General features: G+C 33.4%; 1 protein-coding gene and 1 long non-coding RNA gene across 2 annotated transcripts in view; one reads left to right on the top strand and one right to left on the bottom strand.

The window, feature by feature from the left end:
- Positions 1-690: 690 nt before the first annotated feature.
- Positions 691-12,092, bottom strand: part of LOC136027622 (discoidin domain-containing receptor tyrosine kinase B-like) — a gene marked incomplete at its 5' end in the record, with an annotated part of 54,148 nt that continues 42,746 nt past the window's right edge. The window contains 3 exon segments of the mRNA XM_065705038.1: positions 691-1,074; positions 4,179-4,330; positions 11,314-11,820. Coding sequence (XP_065561110.1) covers positions 1,000-1,074; positions 4,179-4,330; positions 11,314-11,820 — 734 coding nt within the window.
- Positions 990-12,092, top strand: part of LOC136027623 (uncharacterized) — a 53,484-nt gene continuing 42,381 nt past the window's right edge. The window contains exon 1 of the long non-coding RNA XR_010617636.1: positions 990-1,081. This is a non-coding gene — a long non-coding RNA (uncharacterized LOC136027623). The remainder of the gene's footprint in view (positions 1,082-12,092) is intronic.

Here is a 12,092-nt window from a genome sequence, read left to right as displayed (position 1 = left end):
GGAGCGACTTTAAAACTTAAAACGAACAGAAATTATTCCGTATATGAAAGGGGCTTTTCCTCCTCAAAACCCCGCTCCTTACGCTAAAGTTTGACTCTTAACTCTACTTTTTAAAACAATAAAAAACTTTAGCGTAAGGAGCGGGGTGTCGAGGAGGAAAAGCCCCTTTCATATACGGAGTAATTTCTGTTCGTTTTAAGTTTTAAGGTAGCTCCTTACTTTCATTTCAAAAAACTTGTTTTTTTATTTAATACATATATATATATATATATATATATATATATATATATATATATATATATATATATATATATATATATATATATATATATATATATATATATATATATATATATATATTAATTTAAAGTACCGATGGTAATTGATATATATTTACAAAATGAAAAGGCTTTGTTGTTGTAGCATGCCAGAGCAGTCGTATACTTTCAAAACTTCAACTTTCAGAAAAATTCAAGTAAAAGAGAATCACTAGTCTAAGTCTAAAAGGGAATCACGTTTATTATTTATGCAGGAGTATATCGTTGATAAAAGAAACGATAAACTTTATCAATATTAATTTAAATTACCGATGGTAATTGATATATATGGACAAAATGAAGAGGCTTTCATGCTATAGTATGCCAGAACAGTTGTCTACTTTCAAAACTTCAACTTTCAGAAAAATTCAAGTAGTCTAAAAGATAATCACGTTTATTATTTATACAGGAGTATATCATTGATAAAATAAACGATAAACTTTATCAATATTAATTTAAATTACCGATGGTAATTAATATATATGTACAAAATGAAGAAGCTTTCTTGTTGTAGTATGCTCAAACAGTCGGCTACTTTCAAAAATCACGTACACTGGATGGACGAACTGCACTGCGCACGCTTAGAAACGTTCCATGCGTGGAAGACGGAACAGTGGTGTTCTGACGTGCACAATAGGTAGCGGACAGTGAGCAACCCCTCGTCTGTAGGTATTCAGGATATCTAGCTGTAACGGCCATTAGAGTGACTATAACCATTGTTTTCAGTAGCCATTGAGCATGTGGCTGGATCAAAAACCTGAATGGTACAAAACAAATTTAAATAGATTAAGAAGCAATTAAAAATTCAAGTTTAAAATCATCAACATCATAGTTTTTTTCAGTAGCTCATAAGCATTTCATTCTTTCTTGCTATAAGTATATGAAGCCCTATATTTGTCAATATTTTAAATTATCCTATATATTTTTATTTTACAAATCGTACAATCTCCTTTTCATTGTAATATGCACGAGGGTCAGGTATGGATGCAAGAGTTTTAGGGGAACATGTATTTCCTGAGAATCTCAAAAAAAGACACACATAGGACATAAAAAGTGTACGAAAAGTACGAAAAAATTAATTGTGCCAAAACCAACACCTGAGCCCTCGCCTTGATCACAAGCCTGGCAGTAAAAGATTCTCGGTTGCAAGGGCTGCGCGAGTCAAAATTATGTCATACCTTCTACCAAAACCGTCTCATCGATCTATAAAAAAAACTTGTTCATCTACCAGGTCATTAAAAAAAAAACTATTAAATAGAAGGGTTATTTGAAGATGGCTCTACATAAATGACCCACTTAGAACAGTTGTTATCTAAATAGCTTAAGGGGTTGCAAGAAAACGATGAATATGTACCCATTTTGAAAAGTAGTCAGATACAACTGATAATTCCGTACATGATGGTATAAATAAGTATGAGCGCTGCCAGTACTTTTGCAGCTGGAATATCCCTGCCTGGGCTACTCATCAGACGCTATATGAAACAACATAATTTCGCAAGAGTGCTGAAGAAAACTGAAAAACATATTCAAAAATTTGGGAACGTTGTTGAAAACCATTTGTTTGAATGAAAAAGGTATCTTTTAACATCCAAGATCCGAAAAAAAACTATTTGTATATCGAGAGATCTATTTCCCAACTGTTTCTGTTGATTAGAAGAGAGCTGACGCTTGGGAAAAACAGAAACTTGTAAATATCTTAGAATCAAATGAGATAGGAGAATGGAATACTCGACAGAACTTGCTTTCGTCTTTATTTCGTACGAAGAATACATGGAATAGTGTTTGATTGAGAATAGCAGTAGCTGGTTCTTCTTTTGATGCAAGCTCTGGTCTTTTTCAATAATTTTTTTTTGTAAATTGGTTTAATTTTGAACTCTATTCACTTTAATATGCACTAATATTAAAGAAAGGTCAAACACATTGTAGGTTTGACCTTTAGTTTGCGAAAGTTCCTCCATTCGTAGTCGTAACTATGCGGTAATTCGAAATTTACAGTCATAATTCCATTCGTAGTCGTATTCTATAATCAACTTCGAAAATTCGTTAATTAACATATGTTTTACACGTTTCTAGTCCTTTTTGTCTTTTAAGTAAATGGGGAGCAATGCTTCAGTACGATTATTTGAGGAAAGGCAACTGAAGGTGGTGGTGGCCCCTCCAATACTCCATAATTCGGAAAAATAAAAAAATGAGCTAGTTATAACTTCCGAACGGGTGATAAGATCTCAATGAAATTTGATATTTAGAAGGATCTTGTGTTTTAGAACTATTATTTTAAATCCCTACCAGATCCAGAGATATTGGGGGGAGTTGGAGGGGGAAACCGTAATTCTTGTAAATGGTAAATATCGGGGTATCTCATGAATGGGTGATCATATCTTAATGAAACCGGATATATGGAAGAATCTTAAGTCTCAGATACTCCATTTTCAGTTCAAATCGGATCCGAGGACATGGGGGGCTGGATGGGGGTAATTATTTGGTAATATGGTAATTAATAAATGGTAATTATTCTACTTTTGAGTTTTGATCGTTCTTTACTTGGATGCAAGAATATTTGTATTTTTATTTAAAATAATTTAACCTTCACTAATAATTGAATCACTGTTTTTGTATGATTAACTCTGATAACACACACACATTCACGGGATATTTCGATCCAAATAGTTTTAGGAAATTCTCAACTTCTCGTCCATCAGACTGCTATACATGCAATTCATTATATTGACCAATTGCTATTTTTAAATTCATTTTCTTTCCCTGAATGTGGATTTTTTTTTGTAGGAAAGCTTTACTGTATTCGGAGTTTTTTTTTATCTATAAATTTGTTTTTTTAGATACTTTTCAATCTGTTTTATTTCTTTCTCAAGTTGTATTTCGTACATAAAAACTGTTATAGCTATGTCATTAATACTGTGCTAGCGTAGTCCTAATTAGCCAGTTCTACAGCGTCAAATTAACTCATCTGTCTTAAACCTGAACCTACCTGTTACGACAACAAAGGAACCCAATTTTTCTCCTTGTCAAGATAACTACCATAGTCAAAATAAACATGCCAATGAAAAAACTAGCCTTTAAAAGAAGCTATGCTCGAGATAACGCGCACACTGTTGAACAGAGGCAAAAATCTTCAAATTTTCTGTTACTTTTTCCAATATTAATAATAATTATTAATCGTCTCACCTTACCTTGATTGTACTAAAAAAAAAAAAAAGAAAAAAAAAAAAAAAAAAAAAAAAAAAAAAAAAAAAAAAAAAAAAAAGAAAACTGGAGAAGGGGTAACTTCTAGCCGTTTGGACGACTTTTGGGAAAGATAGTTTTTGAAAAGAAGGAAGTTTAGCCATTTTCTTTTCTAAAATGAGACTTTGCATTTACATATTAGCCTAATGCTCAAGAATAGCCACAGTTATTTCAGTCGAAGCACTCACAAACCTGACAAGGCTAGAAAAAGGAGGTTAACACTATTGGGATTACTTTTCAGACATGAAAAAGGACAAGAGAAATTCTAGCAGGGAAGCGAGTATAAAACCAGTGAAAAAGACTAGAAAAGTAATTCCTTGTTTTTTTTTTTTTTAATAGGTGTTCAGAAAAGGAAAAAAAACTTATAGCAAAATAAAAAGCCCTAACAAAAAAGAAATTAGCGTAGTGTTTATTTATTCCTTTTAAAGTGGAATGTATCTGTCCCTAGGTTATCAGAGGAGTATTATGTATTGCTAGACCCTGTTGCCCCTTGCAGTGTATTGTCAGTTTTAGAAGTTAAAACATGCACGTAGCTTTTAAGCCAAAAATCTAAAAAAAATTAAAATATAAAAATAACAGATATAAATATTTAAGTCAAAAATATAAAAAAGAGAAAAATACCTTTAAGATGCTGGAGGATGCATAATGTTTTTCTGGCAACCGTGCAGGAGTCATATAAGATGAATATATCACTTGAGATTGGCATAAGGGTTGAAATGGGTATCGAACGACATTTTGACTACCAACAGTTCGACAAGACGGTGGCTGAAAATCTATAATGAAAAAATATTATATACAGTTATGATACATAAAGCTAGACACGAAAAATTACAATTGATCAGAAATTTAAAAAAGTTATCTTCTGGGATTTGTGAATTGTTTCAGTTTTCTGTAATAAAGGAACAGTAGCTGGTACAAGGAAGATTTTTAGGCATTTCAGTTATTTTAAAATTGATTTTAATATCAAATGCTCCATTCCTTATCTATTTCTGTAACTAGGAAACGAAGATGTAGTGTATTTTGAAAAAATAAACGGATATTGTGTATGCCTTGAACTAAGATGAAGCTTGAACATACTTCGAGAATCTTAAAAGAGGGATCGAGATTCGACTGACAAGCATATCATTTTGATTTGCCACCTAACATGGATCTGCAGTAATAACATATGTAAAATAGACCAAATAACATTATTTGTCTTTTAGAAAGCACACTCAAATTTAAAACTTCATTAAGTGGAACTTCGTTCATTTGAAAATGAACGAACGCTTCTTCTGTTTCAAATCTGAAGATAAAATCCAACTTTCAACCTCTTTTAGGCAATATGTTCTATTTCTGATTAATTTGTTTTCTTAATTTATTTTTTTGCTGCTTTTTGCCTAAATATGCTGAACTTGAACTTAGTGTGTGTCCCTTAGCTGAATCTAATTAATGTTTAACATTTTATATATTATAATTTGGATCTGCGGTAATGATTTATTTTAAAATACTTAAAAATGTAAGCTCTGCAAAAAAAGTAAAAAGCAACATTATAACCTACATCAAGCAGAAACTAATTAATATAACAAGTCAATGAACCCAAGAGCAGAAAAGGCTAGGGAAGGAGAGGGGGGTGGCTGTTCACACAATTCCCGGTCAAATGTGCCCCTCTGCCCTAAGGCTTTGTGATTGTACCTTCTATACAATCTGACAGAAAAAAGGCTAATAAATGGAAGAGACATTGCTCCTAATTTAGTTGGCGCTAGTGCGATGGCTCGAATAAGCTGAACAATCTTTTATATTGGCTATAATCCAGCAACGACGCTCTAATATACAGCTTTTTCCATTAAAGCATGCTTCTTCTTTTTTTAAACCCCCTTTTTATAATCTGAAGATACAACCTGTTTTCTACTTCATATGACTGGCCCGCACTTTTTTTTTATCAAAATATTTTTAGCAGAAATTTGGCTTAGATCCCTTAGTCTGTTCTACAGAAAAAAAGTTCTTTTCATCAAATAAACTCTTCGTGTCTAGCAATTCAATCACAGACAGATTGTGACTCGGCATCTTGATTCTGAATTAAGAAGCAGTAAAATACAAATAAACACGATCTGTAAATTGAAAAGACAATATTAGAATTCAGTTTGACACCTTATAAGAAAAATAACATTAGAATTCCGCTATCAAAAAAGCAAATGTTTGTCTGAGAGGAAGTTGTGAGACCATTTATGCGTGAAAAACAACAGGCTACTGATAAAAGCCTCCAAATTCGGATTTCAGCTATGCAAATATTTGCCAAGCAGGCAGAATTAGCAACTTCAATTTAATAAAACTGAAAGTTCTGCGAGAATTTTAGGCAATGGCAATAAGTATCACAACAACAACGAACACAAATAGATCAGCAACCTCAAACCTCAAAATCTCAGCAACCACATCTTAACAACACTCAAGAAAATCAGGTCTCCCAAACAACACGAAACGCTGTCAATAATTTGTTTTTAGAATTATATCAAGTAAATTCTATTACGTTCTTAACTCTTGGGGGGGGGGGCTTTAAATTAATGAATTTTACTTATTTAAAATCATCACAAAAGCCATTTCTTTTCATCCATAATTTTTTTTTTATTCCATCGTTTAAAGTCCAGTTACTATTAGTACGAATACTCCTTGCTTACAGTTCTTCCCTCCCCCCCCCCCCCCCCAACTTGATTGATATCTTTATTTTAGTTCATCTGCAGGGTGTTTGCAATTATGTCAAGGTTATGTAGTATAGGACGTATGTAGAATAAATTATAACCTATATCAATATTGTTATTATCTTCAGCGTATGTTTTATATATTTCACTTGAATTTATTATGACAAATACCTTTTTCCCTCCTCTCATTTTTGCGCACGCGACTGCGTGGGCAAAAACTAACATTACGATTATTTCAAATGCCGTGTCATGTCATGGTGTTAATAAGTGCTAGAAATCATACACCATTAATTGTTATTACTATAGAATTAAATAAAAAAAAACAAAATTTTCAACTAAAAGTAATCGAAATTCAAAATGAACAGAAATTATGACGTATTTGAGAGGGTTCGCCCCCTCGTTAACGCCCCGCTCTTTACGCTAAAGTTCGAATTTTGTTCCAATTCTTTAACAATGACCCCTGAATCACTAAGGCCGTTTAATTTGAATAAATAGTTTTTTTAAAGGTATTGACGAGGGGGCGAACCCCCTAATATACGTAATAATTCTTGTTTGTTCTAAATTTTATTGTTGCTCTTTACTTTTAGTTGAAAAAACTTGTTTTTTTATTTTATTTTTGATGGGTTTTTAAATAATGATGGAAAACTCGATGCCCCCTTCATAGAAAAATTCTCTTCCCCCATTAAAAACTTCAAAATGGAAAGATCCTCCTAGGTAAACACCTCCCCCCGATCACTACAAAGAAGAAATCCCCCAAGAAAATGTCTGTATACTTCCCAATAACCAATACTATATGTAAACATTGGGCAAAGTTTATAACTTGCAGCCCTTCCCGCGGGGACTGTGGGGGATGAAGTCATCTCCAAAGACATAGTCATAAACAACTATACTGAAAATTGCTATCTCAAAATTATGATCCGGTGACTTTGGGAAAAATTGAGCGTGGGAGGGGGCCTAATTTTCCTCGAATTCCTTTGTCACTTAAAGAGGGCACTAAAACTTTTATTTCCGTTCGAATGAGCCCCATTGCGATATTCTAGGACCACTGAGTCGATAAAATCATTCCTAGAGAAAAAAATTACATTTTTGTAGATAGAAACTTGAAACCCCTATAGCAGAGTTCTGTGATACGCTGAATCTGATGGTATGATTTTAATTTAAGATTCTATGAATTTTAGGAGCATTTTCCCCATTTTCCGAAAATGAGGCAAATTTTCTCAGGCTCAGAGATTTTCATTGGTAAGACTAAACTTAATGAAACTTAAATATTTAAAATTAGCAATGTAAAACAAGTTTTTTCTACTGAAAATAAGAAGTAACGTTAAAGCTTTAATCAACAGATTTTATTACGTATATAAGGAGGCTATCTAACCCCAATACCAATCTTAACGATAAAGTTTTTCCTGAGTACTTTTAAAAAGGGTTCTGATTCTAAGAAAATGGCCTTCGTCTTTCAGGACCGTTCCTAAATAATTGTTAAAAATGGTCAAACTTTATCTTGAAGAGCGAGGTAATGAGGAGGGGATAGCCTCCTCATATTTGGAAAAAAATTTGTTCGTTTTAAGTTTTAATGTTGCTTCGTCCTTTCAGTTGAAAGTAATGTTTGTTTTTATTTAATTTCTTATCGTTTTTCAAACAATCCCAGGAAATCCATCTACCCTCCAAGGAAGATTCCCCCAGGAATGATTCCTCTGCAGAAACCTCCTCCCACGTAAAATTCCTTTCTCGCTGCGAATCCCCCTCAGAAAATTCATTTGGACGATTCTGCCAGAAAAATACTCCTTAACATACTTTCATTTAAAATAGACACATTTTTTATTTCTGATCGTTTTTCATGTCATAGTGGAATCCACCCTGTGTGGAAATTTTTTCACGGAAATACCCGCCAATGGAAAGTTTCTCCTGTAGAAAATTTCCCCGTGGAAATCTTTTCCCTGTGATAACTCAACCAAAGAGAATATCTCCAATCGAAATTTCCCCTCTAAGTAAAAGTCCCCAAGAGAATTGAAACTTCGCTAAAAATTTTCTCCGGAGAGTTCCCCCAGAGCATTTCCACATGTAAAATGGAGTCGCCGACGAGGAATCAAGACAAATAAAATGAATTTTGTACATCAACTCTGGCAAATTCCCCCGTGTAAAATTTCCACTTGAAATTTCACCCCCGATAACTTCCATCCCAATAGGGAAATTTCCCCGTAATAAATCAACACCCCGGAAAATCCCTCCAGAAAATGTCTGCATACTTCTTAATAACAAATGCGATAATAAACAAAAAATTTCATAACTTAAGGCTTATCCTCCGGGGCTGTGGGGGGTCATGTCATCCTTAAAGACATAGTTATTGGACCTTTCAACAATAATGAGCAAAATGGCTATCTCAAAATTTACAATAGTTTGGTTTTTTATAAAGTACACTAGAAACTTTAATTTCCGTTCAAATAAGCCCTCTCTTAATCTTCTAGGATCACTGGTTCGAGACAACAACCCCAGGGAAGAACGCATGCGTGATCTTTTTTTTTGGCAAAAATACTAGATTCCTCATTTTTAACTATGGGGATTGAAAACCCCACAGTAGGGTTTTCTGATTACTGAATCCGAAGGTGCAATTTCTCAAAAAAAAATCCTTGAATTTTGGGGATGTTTCTCCTCTTTTTCGAAAATCAGAAAAATTTTCTCAGGGTCGTAGCTTTTGATGGGTAAAACTAAATTTAATGTATGTTATAAATTTAGAATAGACGCAAGAAAACCAATTGTTTATCCATTCATTGTTATCAAACTTCTGTTTTAATGTATTTATTGGTATCAAAATTCCGTTTTTTAAGTTTCAGTTACTACTGGGCCGAGTCGATCCTTACTTACAATTCGTTACCACGAACTGTTTGACATACACATAGGATTCATAAAAGGCCCAAAGCCAATCCTTCGCTTATTACCCAATTAGTACATAGCTCGAACCATCTTTCCTTTAATATGTAATGATGGGTTATAGTGGAGTTTTAGACAATTTTGAGGAATTTAATTTTTGCTTTTCAATTTAAAAAAAAAAGCTTGCGCACAGAACTGCAAAAGAGGGGAAAGAAACTCGACTTTGCTGTCTGAACCTCATCGTAAGTAACAAGTACCCCTCAACGAAACCTGAATAGCTATATTTCTAAACTAGAAGTAGGTATGGGTCAAAGAGTTTTGAAATGTGGCACACGTTGATGTACGACAAACATTGTTAAAAATGGGGCTTCCTCAATTTAACCCCACACCCTATGATTCCCATCGCTTGATTCCCATCCTTCTCTAAAGGAAAAGTGAAAATACTTTCCCATCCCAAACTCCCTAAATTCTATAAAATAACGCGTGAAAGCCTAGCAATGTCTTTCTTTCCATTCTAGAGAGAACAAAAGTCTTTACTTAGCAGAATCTTTTAAAAAACTTCCTAAAATATAATTGCTAGATACCACCCTAATTTACTTGTTTTATTTCACGAAAGATGCATTTACTCTCTAGGTACAATTGAGATAATTCATTTATAGAAATAGAGAATAGAAAAAACACAGGAAATATTTCAACCTAACAAAGTTTTGAGCTACAGAGAGGATTCAAGAGGGCCATTGATTAATATAAAAGGAGTTGCGAGTGTCAATAAGCCCATTTATGCAATAATATTTTGTTAATACTGACATTTAGCTATTTCTAATTTGAGCCAATCAGATTTTTTCATATGATTTTTCAGCCAATCAGAAAGGCCTTAAAAAAATCTGATTGGCTCAAAATACCGCTAGCTAAATCCAGGTATCATTAAAACCTCATTGTGAATGGGCCATTCAAACTGGATTCCAGCGTGTGCCTCCGTTGCCCTTTAATTTTTGAAAGCCCTTTAAGTTGACCCTCTGTTGCCCTTTAAGGCAGGCAAAATAGCTTCTTAGCCTCTCATTATTTATGACTTGCAGTGCCAAAGTCTCAACTCGTTTTGTTACAGGCCTTGTTATGGCAAATAATTAATTTTATGAGTTGTCGGTTTTATTTACTTTTGAGTGAGAAACAAAATAGTATCCTCTTCAATTCCTCCAAGTGCAGCTTAAAGTACCAAGAAAACCAAAATAAAACAGCTTTTCCCCGTGGACCCATCTTAGGTCTATTGATAACTGAAAAATCACTATTTTCTAATATTTTTCTTCTGGTTGCTCCAAAATTGTGAAGTTGTTAAGGCAGTACCGAATTTTTGTCAGTGTTGCAATGTTGAGCCGTCAAAATAATTAAGCAAAACTAGTTAGTTAGATTTGGTCGTCCATATGAATTCAAACATTAACGATCTGTTGATTCCCAAAGGTAGCTATCCCTTCAAAGAGTAGCTACACTTTTTAAATCTATTTGGGGCTGCATACTTTTGGCTCATTTTTTTGCTTTCTCCCATATTTCGTTTTTTTTTCGGCACCCACTTCTGCCAAAAACTACATATTTGCCAATGAAGGTTTTTTCCATTGAATAGTGAATTCCTGATTGTTCCCAATTTCTGATTATATATATAATAAAAAAGAAATCACCAATGCAACAGCACAAAAAAAAGAAAAAAAAAGGAAGACAGAAGGAGAAAAGGAAGATTGTTTTCCTACATTAGTAATTAATACAGATCAGTAATTGAACGAGGCCTTAATCCAACTCATCCACACGATTATATAGGTCAAACAGCATAGCCATACACAATAAACCATAAAGAATAATCCATGGACAGGCAGTCGTGTCGTGAGTAAGTATAAGTCGTCATTTACAAAATATTAAAAACAGTAAAAAAAGACAAATAATTCAGAGGCAACAACCCAACACAATGGCTCACCAGGAGAATACAAACTTGCCTATAGTATATATATATATATATATATATATATATATATATATATATATATATATATATATATATATATATATATATATATATATATATATATATATATATATATATATATATATATATAAACAGGCTGGTTAAGCTTCCACCTAACCAGGTCAATTCAACAGATTTCATTTTTCACTATCCTTCGTACTTTTTTCCACTTATCCTTGGTAATTTAAGAAAATGAAAATGTCATACTTACTTCTTGGCGTTAACATGACGCTTCGGTCTCTTCTCATTAAAGTTTCTATCTCGTCTTGAGAAACAACACTTGTATGATTTATAGGTAAAGTTGTTGCTCGATATGGTTCTTGATATACAGTTGATGAAGTGTCACTATCCGATTCACCTGACATTCTAGCAAACCCATAAAGTTCATTAGAAGGCTGAACTGTCCTTCGCTTACACCATTTTTCCCAACAGTTTTTACTACCCATTGCCTTCTTTTTCTGGAAACACTTCACTATTAACCATATAAAGACCATTGTGGTAATAACAATCCCAACAGTGAGTATAGCAGCAAGGACCGCGACGTATGTACGGTATTCAACACCAATCAGCTGGATCGTCTGGTCCTTTGATGTTTCTCGTTCTGGAGTATTCCTTGACATTGAGGAACTAGTAGTCTGGACTGACTGAACTTTTTGTATATTTAATAATGGTTTTTCAAACTCCTCTTCCTTCAGAGATAATTTTCCATTGAATTCATCTGAAAAGTATATGATGTCAAATTCTTTAAGGAAAAATAATGGAAGTTGTTATAATGGAATATTATAATGGGATATTGTAATGGAAGTTGTTATTATGGAAGTTGTAATAATGGAACTTACACTAAAATGGAAGTTGCTGTCAATAGTTAAATCTATATAAATTGGTAGCAGAGCCTACAGAGCAGAGAAAATCGTAGCGTAATTCCTTCGTGATTTAAAGGAAGGAAAATATATTTTACCCCATTAACCTCAAAATCCCCTTACACCAAAC

The sequence above is a fragment of the Artemia franciscana genome, chromosome 5 (assembly GCF_032884065.1).
Source record: "Artemia franciscana chromosome 5, ASM3288406v1, whole genome shotgun sequence".
Lineage (NCBI taxonomy): Eukaryota > Metazoa > Arthropoda > Branchiopoda > Anostraca > Artemiidae > Artemia > Artemia franciscana.
Note: the sequence above shows the minus strand (reverse complement) of the source record. Positions and strands in the feature narration are given on the sequence as shown.